General features: G+C 37.0%; 1 protein-coding gene across 3 annotated transcripts in view; it reads right to left on the bottom strand.

The window, feature by feature from the left end:
• Positions 1-16,267, bottom strand: part of LOC131977002 (DENN domain-containing protein 3-like) — a 48,028-nt gene that overhangs the window by 19,466 nt on the left and 12,295 nt on the right. For 2 of the 3 annotated variants that reach the window (XM_059340248.1, XM_059340247.1), the window contains 12 exons: positions 10,150-10,339; positions 8,576-8,656; positions 8,317-8,432; positions 7,356-7,480; positions 6,516-6,627; positions 5,557-5,676; positions 5,378-5,476; positions 4,051-4,170; positions 2,557-2,672; positions 1,487-1,642; positions 714-810; positions 482-585 (listed from right to left, as the gene is read on the bottom strand). In XM_059340248.1, the coding sequence (XP_059196231.1) occupies positions 482-585; positions 714-810; positions 1,487-1,642; positions 2,557-2,672; positions 4,051-4,170; positions 5,378-5,476; positions 5,557-5,676; positions 6,516-6,627; positions 7,356-7,480; positions 8,317-8,432; positions 8,576-8,656; positions 10,150-10,339 (1,436 nt within the window). The remainder of the gene's footprint in view (positions 1-481; positions 586-713; positions 811-1,486; positions 1,643-2,556; positions 2,673-4,050; positions 4,171-5,377; positions 5,477-5,556; positions 5,677-6,515; positions 6,628-7,355; positions 7,481-8,316; positions 8,433-8,575; positions 8,657-10,149; positions 10,340-16,267) is intronic. The other variant, XM_059340249.1, reaches the window with a different exon arrangement.

Raw genomic sequence — 16,267 nt, 5'->3', positions numbered from 1 at the left:
AAATAGGTTTAAACTTAAAATAAGCTTTTTGAAAAATTTCACATCTCTGTTTCCAGTCACAGCCACATTTTGGAGAAGTCACTTCTTGTCAAAGTCACATGACCACCACACCAGGGTGTTGAGTATGTGTCGCTCAGGGATTTAATGAGTTAATGTGAAGCATAAAGCTGAATATGGGAGATTCTAGGAGATTTAAAGTTTGTTACAAAGGTGTCACCATGGCTTCTTATGGGTTAACATGTTGTCAGTTGTTCAGCATAAAAAGTGTTGGATTGGTAACATCAAACAATAGTCTTGCAACAGCTCTGCAAGCAATCCCACCCCTAAGAAGATCATACAGATCACATTTTGTTGAAACAGTTGTATAGAGGTGATGATTAGTTTTTCTTCAAGGCTGAACTTTATACGACCCTGATTTCAAAACAGGTGGGACACTTTGTAAATTATTTTTTTTAAATTTTAGATCAATTTATGAACTTACTTTTGCATAGCAGAACGAGTGCTGAGTTCCATTCGAGCAAATTTGTCCATCTTCCTGTTGAGACGATCCTTGAGGAAGGAATGGAAGATGTAGGTCTCCAACACCTACAACACAACCATGTGGATCTTAAAATGAGCTCCTGGTTTACAAACCCATATATGCTGAGAGATGTCAACTAATTTATTACCCATTTAGAAAAAAAAAAAGCTTGTTTTATCAAGCGAGTATTTACGTTTTTGTAAAACAGCTGTTCGGCTGGCTCTCTGGTTTTCAGGAACTCTTCACTGTTGAACACTCGATGCTCATAGTTCAGATGACTGCTAACATCCCTGTTTAATAGATGCATGTATATAAATACACTACCGGTCAAAAGTTTTAGAACACCCCAATTTTTCCAGTTTTTTATTGAAATTCAAGCAGTTCAAGTCAAATGAACAGCTTGAAAGGGTACAAAGGTAAGTGGTGAACTGCCAGAGGTAAATAAAAAAAGGTAAGCTTAACCAAAACTGAAAAATAATGTACATTTCAGAATTATACAAGTAGGCCTTTTTCAGGGAACAAGAAATGGGTTAACAACTTAACTCTATGGAGTCTTGGGCTATTTTGTCCATTTTTGAATTCTTTTCATGTCTTTGTAAGTCATTTTGTGTCTTTTTCTGGTCATTTTGTGTCTTTTTTAGTCATTTTGTGTCTTTTGGTGTATTTTTTTGGTTATTTTGTGTCTGTTTTGGTCATTTTGTGTCTTTTTTTTAAGTCCTTTAGTCCAACATAAAATGTGATTTTGAATCTTTTTTTTACTTTCAAAACACTATCATGCTCAATAAAGAATTTTAAATGTTGCAAATGTGCATTAATTTCAAAGTACACTGAGACATTAAACTGCATCATTTTCAATTAAATTCTGGAAAAGTTGGTGTGTTCTAAAACTTTTGACCAGTAGTGTATATTTTAAAAAAATATGGGAACCATACCATTAGATATCAGAACACAAATAACACACACAACCTGAATATGTTGACAATCAGCTCCAGTGTGATCCTCTGGATTTCGTGGTTGAGGTTGTGTTGCCAGGCTCTTCTCTGAGCTCGCTGCTCACTGATGTCAGTGCAGGTTGCACGGTGGCACTGATACAAGTCAAAATGTATCTGCAGGGACTGACACCTGCAAAACACACTCATATTGTATAAACTAATAAAACTCTTTCTATCACTTGCCAAGTTTGAGAAAAGGATGTGCAAATGTGTTCTTCTACAGCAGTAGTTCTCAACCTTTTTGAGTCGCGACCCCCAATTTAACATGCATGTTGTCCGTGACCCCCGCTCACTGAACACAATCTCACACGCACAGTTCAGATCACCCAAAAAAAGAAACGAAATTACCAAAAGGGACACAAAATTACCAAAAAAAAGACACAAAATGACCAAAAAAAGACACAAAATGACAAAAAAACACAAAATGACAAAAAAAAGACACAAAATGACCAAAAAAAGACATAAAATTACCAAAAAAAGACACAAAATGACAAAAAAAACAAAATGACCAAAAAGACATAAAATGACCACAAAATGACCAAACAAGACACAAAATGACAAAAAAAACCCACAAAATGACCAAAAAAAGACATAAAATGACCACAAAATGACCAAACAAGACACAAAATGACCAAAAAAAGACACAAAATGACCCAAAAAAGACACAAAATAACAAAAAAAGACAAAATAACAAAAAAAACCCACAAAATGACCAAAAAAAGACATAAAATGACCACAAAATGACCAAACAAGACACAAAATGACCCAAAAAAGACACAAAATGACCTAAAAAAACACAAAATGACCAAAAAAGACATTAAATGACCAAAAAGACTAAAACACATGGACACTTTAACACAGTGGAGACAGAGCTGACTTCCAAAATGATTTGGCGACCCCCAGAAATCATCTCGCGACCTCAATTGGGGTCGGGACCCCAAGGTTGAGAATAGCTGTTCTACAGCACACTTTTGGGTTTGTTTGTATTTCTGTATATAACTAGAGGAAAAAAGTAGAAGCGGTGTGATTCTTGCCAGTGAGCACCTCTGTGTGAAGCATTCTGCAGCAGCCGGAGGAATCTCTGGGAGGTCAAGAGTCTCAGAACAAGAAGTGGAGACACTTCCGTTATCAATGTTGATTAGGATCAGATCATCTGTTTCCTGGATGGAGGTAGATCAACAATCAAATACATTGTGTACTGTTTGTTTTTCTTTTTTTCTTTTTCTTCTTCTCTTTCTTTTCCTTAATGAAACAATTCATTGAATAAGCAAACAATTAAAAATGAATATCTTATTTACTTATTTATTTATTCTTTTGGCATTGCCTCTTGTAAAAAATGCATAAATGTGGCAGGATGAATTGAATATGTGATGAAGCTGTTAATATTTGTAATTTCATAACCTGCAATAAAGTAATAAAAAAAAAAAGAATCAAATACATCTTTTTTGAGCATTAATTGATAAAATCTGATCAACATTTTTGAACACAAGGAACAAGAAATAAGGATTAAATGTGATGCAAGGTCTGTATCACATCTGTATTAAACCTACTGTATATAACCTTCTTAAGTTTACAGTTTTTTAGATAAATAAGCAGCTTTGAGGCCAAAGACAGGAACAATGACTGCCTCATTCCTTGAATAATCCATCGCAGGCTGAATCATAAGGCTTGACTATGTCTTGTCATCCTCACTCATTCTTATCATCATAATTTCTGAATAAGATATCATTCATTAGTTTATATTTTGGATGAGAAAGCTACCATACAATTAGGCTACGTTTACACGAGGACGGTCTGAACAGAAGACACAAAAGTGGCGTCGCGTCTTCACTTTTTATTCCTCGTTTAGACGAGCGTTTTCAGGAGGAAATCTGCTGCATACGGTGACGCAAAAGTGTGTGAAATTGGATTGTATGCAGCCAGGCGGCATCACTTAAAGCCATAAGAGCATCTTTGGGCATGCAGAAGTTTTCACGCCACACATTTTCATCAGCTACTCCTTCCACAAAGTTCTCCTCCATCACTAGATCTCCCAGGTCTCGTTCACAGCCGTCTGGCTCCTCCCACCAATTGCTGCATCCAGAATGTGATGGAGGTAATTCCAGATCCTTCTCTGTTCACTAATACTATCTGTACATATCCTGGACATTTGGTGGAAAGACTCCTGTAAGTTTATTAGAGCTGCCAGAGCAGCTTGAAGGTTCCACCATGGAAATAATCCCACGTTTCTTTATTTCCTGTCCTGGAGCATGTATGTGACTTTGGAGGGTGGTTTCAGATTTTTGCGTTTTTGAGCCCCAAAAACGCCGTCACCGTCTAAACGAAAGGCACTTCCGATAAAATATTTTGTTGTTTTTACCCGCAAGCGTCCTCGTGTAAACGGGGCCTAAGAATGTATTATCAGTAGGTTTAATGTACATTTACCACGCAGAATTCCTTTTATTCCCTTAATTTGTCCATTACCCCCTTTTCAAAAACGTAGATGGCGAAAGTTGTCCTTTAAAAGAAGTTTTTAGTTATGGAGGGTTGTTGACTTACAATAGCAACCTCTTCAAAATGGCTGAGGTGGCAGCCCATGAGGAACGCCGTAGGAGCCATGAGGAAGTCCAGCATGCCTCTGGCCAGGACAGGAACATACGGCTGCTGCCACAGCAGAGGCTGGAGAAGGTCAGGGAGGCAGAGACGGACAAGTTAATGGATCAAATGATCAAATGATGAATGGCTTGATGAAGAACTATGAAGTATTTAACACCTTTAAATGCTGCAGATATTATCAGTCAGTCAGTTGATCCATTAATCAATTAATTAATTTGTTGCATGAAATCATAAACGATACAATTTCAGTGATATGCAAGAATTATTTTAAATGCACAAGCTTTCTATACAAGACTGCCCTTAAATGTCCTTCAAAATTAATCAGCAAATTAAAAGACAAATAACAGGTTGAGGTAAGGTAGGTTTTCAAACAGAATTTTATGGCTTAAATTGTCATTAAATAATAATTATAAAATGGACTGTATTGTGCTTTAGCTTTTTTCAAAATTTGCATCAGTTTCAGCATCCAAAGATCCAGCGAAAAGGAGCTTTTATTTTCCTGAATATCAACAGGAAGTCCCTGCCCTACTCCAGCTATTCTCAACCTTGGGGTCGGGACCCCAATTGGGGTCGCGAGATGATTTCTGGGGGTCGCCAAATCATTTTGGAAGTCAGCTCTGTCTCCACTGTGTTAAAGTGTTCATGTGTTAATGTGTTTTAGTCTTTTTGGTCACTTAATGTCTTTTTTTGGGGGTCATTTTGTGTCTTTTTTGATCATTTTGTGGTCAATTTATGTCTTTTTTTGATCATTTTGTGGTCAATTTGTGTCTTTTTTGATCATTTTGGTTTTTTTTTTTTATCATTTTGTGGTCAATTTGTGACTTTTTTGGTCATTTTATTTCTTTTTTTGTCATTTTGTGTCTTTTATAGTGATTTTGTGTCTTTTTTTGGTCATTTTGTGTCTTTTTTGGTCATTTTGTGTCTTTTTTGATCATTTTGTGGTCAATTTGTGTCTTTTTTTGGTCATATTGTTTCTGTTTTGGGTGATCTGAACTGTGTGTGTGAGATTCTGTTCAACATGCATGTTAAATTGGGGCTCGCGACTCAAAAAGGTTAAGAACTACTGCTCTACTCAACACTTAACACAAGCCACATAGCCATGTGCTCCCAACAACACTGTACAGTTGTTTTTAAAATCAGTGAGGGAAACTGAACTTGATTTGATCAAAGTAATCATGATATCGTAGTTAGAAGCTATAGGAGTTAAATTAAATAAAAACAGAGTTTCAAATGCACCTTTCACAGACATGCAAACAGATTTTCAACTAACCTGCAGAAAAATCAAGAAGCTCTCTGCCATCAGAGTGAGTCTGGCCCAATCAGCAGAAAATAACACCACCCGCTGCTCCTGCAGGAGACAAGTTAACACCTACAGAGACAGACAGAGGCAGAGTTAATGTGAGCCTCCTCCTCTTTCACTTACACCAACACCACAGGTGTGTTAGGTACCTGTAGTAGCTGTTGAGGCCTGAAGGAGAAGAAAGGCAGATGGAGGTCTAAATCTACAGCTGGGTGGTCTTTGTCTTCTCTGGATGGTAATACGATGGTCAGAGGACGCAAGTTAAACATCTGCAAAATAAACACGGCGTTACAGTTTGTACAGTCCAACCATGCACTCACAATCATCTACTTAGTAAGCAGCTACACTACTGGTCAAAAGTTTTAGAACACCACAATTTTTCTATTTTTTTATTGAAATTCAAGCAGTTCAAGTCAAATGAACAGCTTGAAAGGGTACAAAGGTAAGTGGTGAACTGCCAGAGGTAAATAAAAAAAGGTAAGCTTAACCAAAACTGAAAAATAATGTACATTTCAGAATTATACAAGTAGGCCTTTTTCAGGGAACAAGAAATACACTACACTGTAATTTCCCAGCTTGGGATAAATAAAGTATATCTATCTATCTATCTAAATGGGTTAACAACTTAAAGCAGTTCTGCAGCAACGGAGGTTGATCAAGCCTTGAAAGTTGCTAAGTTGCTACCAATTCCTACAGGTGTCCCAACTTTTCTTGATCACTTACAACCTACAAGTTGCTCCACATTTAAGGGAACTTCTGCAACAGAGTTGGGAAGAACTTTCTGAAGAATATTTGATTTCCATTGAGTGTGTTCAGCTGTTCTATCTGTTAAGGTGCTACTTCCATGAGTCAACAGTTTAGAATACATTTTCCTTTCTAAATTGATTCTACGATTTATTTTTTTTAACTTCAATTGTTTATTTGTTATATGCATTAATTTCAGAGTACACTGAGACATTAAACTGCATCATTTTCAATAAAAATCTGGAAAAGTTGGAGTGTTCTAAAACTTTTGACCAGTAGTGTATATCAGCACTATGAGCCTGAAAACTCCAAGATTATGACGAATTACGATCATATAAACGTTTTTATGAGCACCACAACACACCACATGTAGTTGTCCAGGAGGGGGAATAGGCACTAGAGCCAGTTTGGCTGCAAACTCCTTCACTGTCCCCTCCATGTCCGATAAACAACATGTCCTCAGCTGGATCAACAGACTGACAAAGAACAAACAGAAAGTGACAGAGATATTGGGATTTATTTCATATGGTGACGCTAAATCAGGGGTGTCAAACTCTGGCCCGCGGGCCAAATTTGGCCCGCAGTGTAATTTTATTTGGCCCACGAGGCAATACCAAATTATTATCTTATTATTGTACTATAAAAGCTGACCCGCCGGTATTATACGGCGTGTTTACCGCTAATACTACAAATCCCACAATGCCCTGCTGTTGTTTTGCCGCGTCAATAAGGACAGGACCCAGAAACGCTCCTCTGTGACAGTCGTCATAGCAACCTCAAGCTAGAGCTGTCTCCCAGCTACCCCTTCCCAAAAATGGAGAAAAGAAAGGCAGAATTTATTAACCTGTTGAAAAAGTTTATTTTGATATTTAAATCAGAAGGATGCAAATAGAAAAGAGGCATACGATTTTCATTTAATTTTTATTTAATAAATGAATGACATTGATGTGTTTTTTATTTGAAATTTGATTTTGCATGTCTGCACTATTTAGTTATATATTGTATGTTTAAAAGCGTTGCTGGTTCCATATTTAATGTTAAAGCAAAACATGTTTGGTAAACATTAAAAGGTTTATTTGTTCAATGTTGGCCCGCGATTTTATTCAAGTTTTACATTTTGGCCCATTGTGTATTTGAGTATGACACCCCTGCGCTAAATGGATTAAATTAGCCAAGCATTTTGGTTTAGTACGCCGTCTCTCACCATGACAGACAGTCCTTGAGTGCAGTGAAGTAAGGATACTTAGAAATGACACAGAAACTGTAGGCAGAGAACAGCTGAGACATCTTTGAGGACCCAGCTCCATTCTGGAGGACAGATGTCGCTTCCTGTAAAAACAGTGAACATTAAGTACATTTGTTGAAGTTTTATGAACCTTTCTCAATAAAGATAATGCCATTTATTGATCCATGTTAATTGGTTAAGTTTGTTTTCTCTTCAATAGATTTGTGTCTTCATTAGATTAGAGGTCTGGTTCAAGGTTATTATAGTTAACGAAAACTAACGAAATAACAAAAACTAGAATTGAAAAACATTTTCGTTAACTGAAATAAAAATAAAAACTAGAGTTTTTTAAAAAACGATAACTAACTGAAACTGTATTGTGTGGTTACAAAACTAACTAAAACTAACTAAAATTAAAGTGAAAATGTCCTTAGTTTTTGTTTTTGTCAACTTTTTTCATTCATAATTCAGTGTTTCTATTTGAACATGCAACACATGGTGAATATGTTTACTGAGACTGGGATGTTTACACTAGAACCAAAATACAAAACACCCAGAACTGTAAGAGTTAATAACCTTATTGGGGCTGAGATGATAAACCAAAGGAAATAAAGGCAAAATTTATTATCATCTATTTGAATCACGCACCCAACACATAGGCCATTACAAAAAAAACTAAAACTAACACTAAAACTAATAAAAACTAAACTAAAACTAAGCATTTTCAAAAACTAAAAACTAAACTAAAACTAGAAAACTCACTCTAAAAACTAACTAAAACTAACTGAATTTGAAAACAAAAATTCACAACAAAATTAAAACTAAAACTAATGAAAAATCCAAAACTATTATAACCTTGGTGTGGTTGTAGCAGTAAAACACAGTTGGTATTTAGGTTAACTGCTGAGTGTGAAGTATTACATGTAGTACTGTGTAGTACCAGTATGGGTCGGTAACATTGCATTACTACTCCATGGGTCTTGTTGCCAAAGACATCAGTGAAAACCAGGAAGTGGAATTGTTCTTCTTTCTGTTTACTGGTTATTTGGAGCCCACCTGGTAAAAAGAAGAAAATAATAAAACACATACACACATATGCTAATACACTCAGATACAACGGCAATTTTGCTGCTTAACATGATCGTAAAAAATCAATTATATCAATTTTTTTTAACCAAATATCAGCCAATATAAAATACCTGGGAAGCAGAGTTGAGGTAAAGCCATGAGGTCGATGTCTTGAGGAACATTAACATCTTCACCACCTCCTCTTCCTCCTGCTAAAATAACATAAAAGAAAAATGACTCATTATTAAAAAAAATGGTAACACTTTACAATAACCAACTAAATAATGTTTATAGATGGTTTATAAACCAATTATTAACCATTTACAAAGTGCTTTACATATTTAATCATTAAATGTTTTCAACCAATTTCTTAAAGGTAAAGTAATCATTTCAAAATCATTAACATACTTAATATGGAGTTAAAATATTAAAATGGGTGCAACTAAAACTATTTATAAACAATTAGTTATAATTTAATTGTTTGTTAATGGTAAAGTAACTATAAACTTACATTAATAGACATGTTTATAAATGAATATGCATCAATTTGCCATTTATACATGATTAAGTTAGTTAAACATGAATAAATTATGTATTTACCATTCTAAATGGTCTATAAACAGTTTATAAATGATGATTAACCCATAAGAAGGATGTGTTCTATAGGTGGACCACATGAACACATTTCTGATAAAAAAAAAAAAATACAACCCCTAAATATCTGTGATGTCACATATATGTTACATTGAGCGTTTATGGTATTTATGTTTGTGATATTTCTTATTTTAAAATAGCAAAAAAATAGACACATTTTCTGCTGACAGACACAAATTTGCCTTTTTCTTTTGCATCTCCAAAACTTGTAGGCCTATCAAATGTGTGACTTTAATTTGCTCAAGAAATGTGGTCAGAACAAGTTAAATGTAATACAGGACACCCTGTTAAAGTATTAGAATTGTTAAATGGATTTAAACTTAGCCTAGTAACAAATTTAAGCTTTTTAAAATCAGCTACTTTTTCACATTTCTGTTTCCAGTCACACACACATTTTGGTCACTTCTTGTCAAAGTCACATGACCACCACACCAGGGTGTTGAGTATACGTCGCTTAGGGACTTAATGAGTTAATGTGAAGCATAAAGCTGAATATGGGAGATTATAGAAGATTTAAAGCAGGGATCTCAAACTCAAATTACCTGGGGGCCGCTGAAAATGACAGAAAAAAAAATGTAATTACTTAAAAAGACACAAAATGACCAAAAAAAAAAAAAAGACTAAAAAGGACCAAAAAAGACACAAAATTACTGAAAAAACAATAAATTACTTTAAAAAAGACAGAAAATGACCCAAAAAATACACAGAATTACCAAAGAAGACACAAAATTATTAAAAAAGAAACCAAATTATTTTAAAAAGACGCAAAATTACCAAAAAAAGTAATTAAAGGGACCTTCCACACACAACACGGTAAAGTGCCATTCATATAAATTCACAACTCACATTAAACTTTCATATCAAGGTGGGGGCCACAAAATATCGCCACGAGGGCCGCAATTGGCCCGCGGGCCGTGAGTTTGAGACCCATGATTTAAAGTGTTTGTTACACAAGTGTCACCATGGGTTCTTATGGGTTAAACATTAATCAACTATCTGTTTACCGTTTATAAATGATGGTTATTGTAAAGTGTTGGGTAGAAATAGAGACCTTGGCTGGGAGATGCTGCTGATGAAGCAGGTTGTTCCCTTTTCCTCCGGAGAAAGGAGCGCCTCCTCTTCCCGTGTGGCCTCGCTGCTTCAGTCTCAGCTTGTGGTCTGCTGACAAAGGGAGGCGCCAGGAGGTGCAGAACCTCCGGCTCCAGCAGGAGGTGCTCTGGAGTTGCATTATTGTTAATAGCCTGAGTAAGAGCAGTGGTGGAAGAAGTATTCAGATCCTTTACTTAAGTAAAAGTACTAATACCACACTGTGAAATTACTCCACTACAAGTAAAAGTCCTGCATTCAAAACTTACTGAAGTAAAAGTACAAAAGTATCAGCATCAAAATGTACTTAAAGTATCAAAAGTAAAAGTACTCGTTATGCAGAATGGACCCACTCAGATTGTTTTATATTGTACTAAACATATTAGATTATTTGTATTGATGCATTTATGTAAGAAGTGCTTTAATTTTGTAAAAAAAAAAATAGGGCTAATTTTCACTACAAAATATTATGAGGTTTATTATGAGGTTTAATTAAAAAAATGTCAAATCACATTAAATGTATCATGTTTTATGTTAAATCTCGACTTGAAAAGTAAATAAAGCTGTCAGCTAAATGTAGTGGAGTAAAAAGTACAATATTTGCCTCCAAATTTAGTGGAGTAGAAGTATAAAGTTACATAAAATGGAAATACTCGAGTACAAGAACCTCAAAATTATACTTAAGTACAGTACTTGAGTAAATGTACTTAGTTACATTTCACCACTGAGTAAGAGATAGGCAATGACCGTTTGGGGGACCTCTTTTCTTTTAAAAATGAGCTTTAATACAGGCTTTATAATCTATGTTACACATATTCTACATTAGAGTTGTCAAAAGTATCGATACTCAAAAAAGTATCGATACTAAAACGTTGTATCCGGATACAATACTCATTTTCAAAAGTATCGAGTATCTGAAGCTTGTTATCATAGTTGCAGTTTCTTTTTGCACAACTGTTTTTTATTATAAATATTTAACCTGTGGTTCTGTTATTTTTTACATGTTGCATTTTTCTTGTTAATAAAAATATTTATGTTAAATTTTGGGGTCTTTGTTTTTATCCTTGTGGTATCGAAAATGGTATCGAGTATCGAATACTTTCCTGAGTATCGGTATCGAGTTGAAAATTTTAGTATCGTGACAACCCTAATTTCTACTTGTTTAAATTGTACATTGTTAATACATTTTGAATATTTGACTTGTTTATTTGCTAATATCTTTCTTATATTTCTAGTTTATACTGCTGTTTACTATTTATTGTTATTTTGCTATCCACTTTGCTGCTGTAACTCTGGAAATGATCTTAATCTTAATATAAATTTGTATTTTAGCAGCTTTGAGACAAAACACACAAAATAAAAACAGAAACTTTGAAGTTTGATAACTTATTACCAACGGACTTCCGGTCTGTGCGGAGCCATGTAAAGACGTGTTTGAGTCGAGCTCTTCGGTACACTATTAACATTTCAAGAACAAAGCTTTAACTTCAGGGCACATTTGACCTGGACTTTCTGTCTCTATTCGACTGAGAGAGTAAATAGCTGTGTATCAGTGAACTACTTTCAAGAATGCCTAAACATAAGAATGTCGAAGCCCAAGAAGCTAACGAAAATGCTAATGCTAGCGCGCGACAAGCAATATTAGCGGCTATCAGTGAACTCCGAGAAGAAGTAATGGGAAAAATTTCAAGTACTGCATCTGCCCACTCGGACCAACTTCGCGGGCTACAGGACACCGTGGAAAGGTTGGGTACCACGGTGGAGGCTACAGCGAGCCGGGTAACAGAGTTGGAGTCTGCGATGAGCGGCCATTCTGATGCTACTAGCACCCTGGAGGCAGAGATGCAGGCAGTGAGGAGAGAGATGTCTACTCTAAAGCAGCCATTCTCAACCTTGGGGTCGGGACCCCAATTGGGGTCGCGAGATGATTTCTGGGGGTCGCCAAATCATTTTGGAAGTCAGCTCTGTCTTCTTTGGTCATTTAATGTCTTTTTTTGGTCATTTTGTGGGTTTTTTTAGTCATTTTGTGTCTTTTTTGGTTATTATGTGTCTTTTTTTGATAATTTTGTGGTCAATTTGTGTCTTTTTTTTGGACATTTTGTTTCCTTTTTGGGGCCTTTTTGTGTCTTTTTTGGTAATTCTGTGTCTTTTTTAAATAATTTAGTGTCTTTTTTAGTAATTTAGTGTCATTTTTTTGGTAATTCTGTGTCTTTTTTGTTCATTTTGTTTCTTTTTTAAGTATTTTAGTTTTCTTCTATCATTTTGTGTCTTTTTTTGGTAATTCTGTTTATTTTTTTGGTTGAGCGGGGGTCGTGGACAACATGCATGTTAAATTGGGGGTCGCGACTCAAAAAGGTTGAGAACTACTGCTCTAAAGGAGAAGTGCGAGGACCTGGAGGCTAGGTCTCGCCGCTGCAATGTCCGAATAGAGGGACAGGAGGACGGCGAAAGGATGTCAAACTTTGTAGCACGTCTGCTGAAAGAGGCGCTGGCCCTCGACAAGCCACCGCTCTTGGACCGAGCGCACCGCAGTCTCCGCAGCAAACCCACGGCCGGTAACGCACCACCCCGGGCGGTAATCGTCCGATGGCATTACTACGAGGAAAAAGAAGCTATTCTACGCAAGGCAGCGGAGCTCCGTCCGATTACAACAGCGGCAGGTGACAAGATCTCGGTCCTCCCGGACTATACGCAGGCAGTGAGCAGGCAGTGAGCGGCTTTTACTCAGGCGGCAACCTCCGTGCCTGAGCATGGAAGCCACCAGGAAGTGCATAAAGCCTGCAATTCACCGAAAATTCCAGCAGGGGGCGCTAAGTTTGGCTGCAAAAGAAATCTGCCGATTCATTTCAGTGCTAAATTTGAAAACTTCTGACTTGATTTATTACCTCAGAAAAAATTTTCAGGACAACATTATGGTCTCAATCGCTAGTAAAAAATCAAGACAATTTGATGTCAATAGTTCTAATAATGGCCCCATTTAGAAGAAAATAGAAGATAAAGAATCACATGATTTGGGGGCGGGGCTACCTTTGATTGACAGGTCACTGACAAGGCGAGCCGTCACCAGGAGAGAAGCAGAACAATGCGTATCCATGGCAACGTGTCAATAAAGTTATATATAACGTTATATAGATAGAAAAGAGGACGTTTAGCGGTTTGGTCTCATAACTTTGACCCTTTCACACTATATTTTCACTTAATGACAGTTTATTTGAACGTTTTGTTCAGTAAATGTCTTGTTCAGTGTTAGGTTGGACTAACAGACACTCCAAGGAGTCGCTGATCAGTTTTCTGAGGTCAGAAAGATACATTTTGTTTTTGTTTTTTTGCTAGCCAAAACTAACATCCCAGTTAATGCTCCAGTTAATGCTAACATGAATTAGCAGCAGCTTCTCTCAGTCGGGTTGCCAGTGTAGAGATGCGTGTAGTCAGTGTCGTCAGATCCCTCGCGCTCCGCCACAGTCCAGATATGGTCTGCTCCGCGTATCGGAAACATGATGGCGACGCAAGATGGCGACGAGTGTAACGCTGAACTCGAGGCTTCCAACGGGCCACAAACCAATGGGTGACGTCACTGTGACTACGTCCATTATTTATATACAGTCTATATGGGCTACGAGCGAATCCGCTATGGTCCTCTTTTCCCGGCTACGCTGAGGATTACCACCCCGAACGGGAAAGAGATCCGCTTCAAAGATCCGGGACAGGCTAAAGACTTCATAGAGAAAAACCTGACGCCAAAAGTGGACTAAACATAAAAGATGGTGAGAGGCACTCTCTTTTCTCCTTCTCTCATCCTCAGTTTTGGGTCAAATTGTCAACAATCAAACTGCATTATCAGGTGTTAACATAAAGGTATCATACCCCGTTTGAGCTGGGCTGTCATGGTAAGCTCGGTCACTTTATATTTTGAGGCAATTGAGCCGGATTTAGACTAGGATCAATCTTGGTCTTTCTTGGATCTTTTTTTTCTTTCTTGGTGCTGTTCCGTTTGTTTGGTAATGTATCTGAGGCCACTGTTTGTGGCATGTGAGGTTTTGAATATGTTGTCCGAAGTCAATGTTAGAAGAATGTATTGCACACCTTTTTATGTTTTGCTTTTCCTTTACACTTTCTTCACTGGGTCATGTATATTGTGCTGGGGTCTTTACTTCTCTCAAGTATATGTTACAGTAGGACGGCTAGTGTCTGAACATCGAACAGTTCATTCTTACTATGACTACGTGCAGTAATATGGTATCTGGGGGAGGAATCAGGGTTGTGAGCTGGAATGTGCGAGGGCTTAATCATCCAATTAAACGTAATAAGGTGTTTCTTTATTTAGATAAATGAAAGGGCGACATAGTGTTCCTGCAGGAAACACACTTATTGAAAAAGGATCAGAACAGAATTAAAAGAGCAGGCTTTACACAAATATTTCATTCCCCCTTCAACTGTAAAGCTAGGGGTGCGGCAATCATTTTAAACAGGTCGATACAATTTAAGGAATTTAATACAATACAAGACAAAGACGGACGTTATATAATTGTACAAGGAACTCTAGGTAACACGCCTGTAATATTAGCAAATATTTATGCTCCAAATTGGGATAACAGAGAATTCGTTTTGAAAGAATTCTCTGTTATCCCAATTTGGAGCGTTAACAAGAGGCTCTTGTTAACGAGCCGGCCGACCTCGTTAGCGCTCGTTAAGACAGAGTCGCTGGATTTGATATTGATAGATATTGATTTCTTACGGCACACTTGTGTGCTGCGGAACAGCGGTTGGGAATCACTGCCATAGGGAACCGGGTTACTGCTCCCATATTATTGGGCTATACCTTGTGTCAGAGTTGCATGTACCCCATGCACACCGTTTGACCATTTTGAACTTAAAATCTCAACAAAAAACACATAAAAACGATTGAAAACGGACTAACTCCAATGCATTTCAATGGATGTGGAAGCAGAGAATGTCCGAGTGTATTGAGTTAGCTATGCGCACTGTGATTGGCTCATCGCGTTTGGGGGTGTGGCTTAGCCATAGGTCAATTGCGTTCTGCATCCAACACTAGACCGCTCTCATCCGGGTCGCAACACTGGTACTTCATTAAATAACTCTGCTCAATGTATTAACGCATTTCTGCTGTATGGGATGGTGGATCCTTGGAGGTTTAAACACCCAGCATCAAAACAGTTTTCTTTTTTTCTTTTTAAATCTCAGATTCCCAGACGTAGTACCTCCTAGGCCACTATGGCGGGTCAATACAAGACTTTTGGCAGATGAAGAATTTGTGCAGTTCATCAACACACAAATTGATTTTTTACTTGAGACAAACAGTTCACCAGATATAAGTTACACCCTCCTATGGGAGTCATTTAAGGCCTTTTATAAGGGGGCAAATAATTTCCTATAACGCAAGTCGCTCTAAAAGAAAACTGAAACGCTTGTCAGACATTAGTGACAGACTGAAATCTATTGATCTCAATCACTCAGTCTCACCATCTGCAGATCATCTGAGGGAAAGATCATTACTTCAAGCTGAGTATGACCTCTTGATGAATGAAAGGGCCATAGATATGCATTTGAAGTCGCGACAGCAATATTTTGAGCATGGAGAAAGGGCTGGTAAGATGTTAAGCCATCAGCTAAAACAAATGGCTGCAGCAAATTACATATCAGCAGTTAAGGATAAGGACGGTAACATAGTCACAGATCAACTGGGAATTAACAACCAATTTAAAACATTTTATGAGGAGTTATACACCTCTGAACAATGTGAAGAATGACTAGTGGAAGATTTCTTTAAGAGGATCAAGGTACCTACAGTTGAAACCAGAAGTTTACATACACTATATAAAAAGACACATATGCTTTTTTTCCCACTGTCTGACATGAAATCAGACAATCACTTTTCCTGTTTTGGGTCCGTTAGGATTACCAAAATTATTTCTATTTGCTAAATGCCAGAATAATGAGAGAAGGATTTTTTTAGACAATTTTTTATGACTTTCTTCAAAGTCAGAAGTTTACATACACTAACATTATTATGCCTTGAAACAATTTGGGAAAGCCCAGATGATGCTGTCATGTCTTTGGAAGCT

The sequence above is a fragment of the Centropristis striata genome, chromosome 8 (assembly GCF_030273125.1).
Source record: "Centropristis striata isolate RG_2023a ecotype Rhode Island chromosome 8, C.striata_1.0, whole genome shotgun sequence".
In the NCBI taxonomy this organism is placed as follows: Eukaryota; Metazoa; Chordata; class Actinopteri; order Perciformes; family Serranidae; genus Centropristis; species Centropristis striata.
The sequence above is the reverse complement of the archived record's forward strand: the minus strand, read 5'-3'. Positions and strand labels throughout refer to the sequence as shown.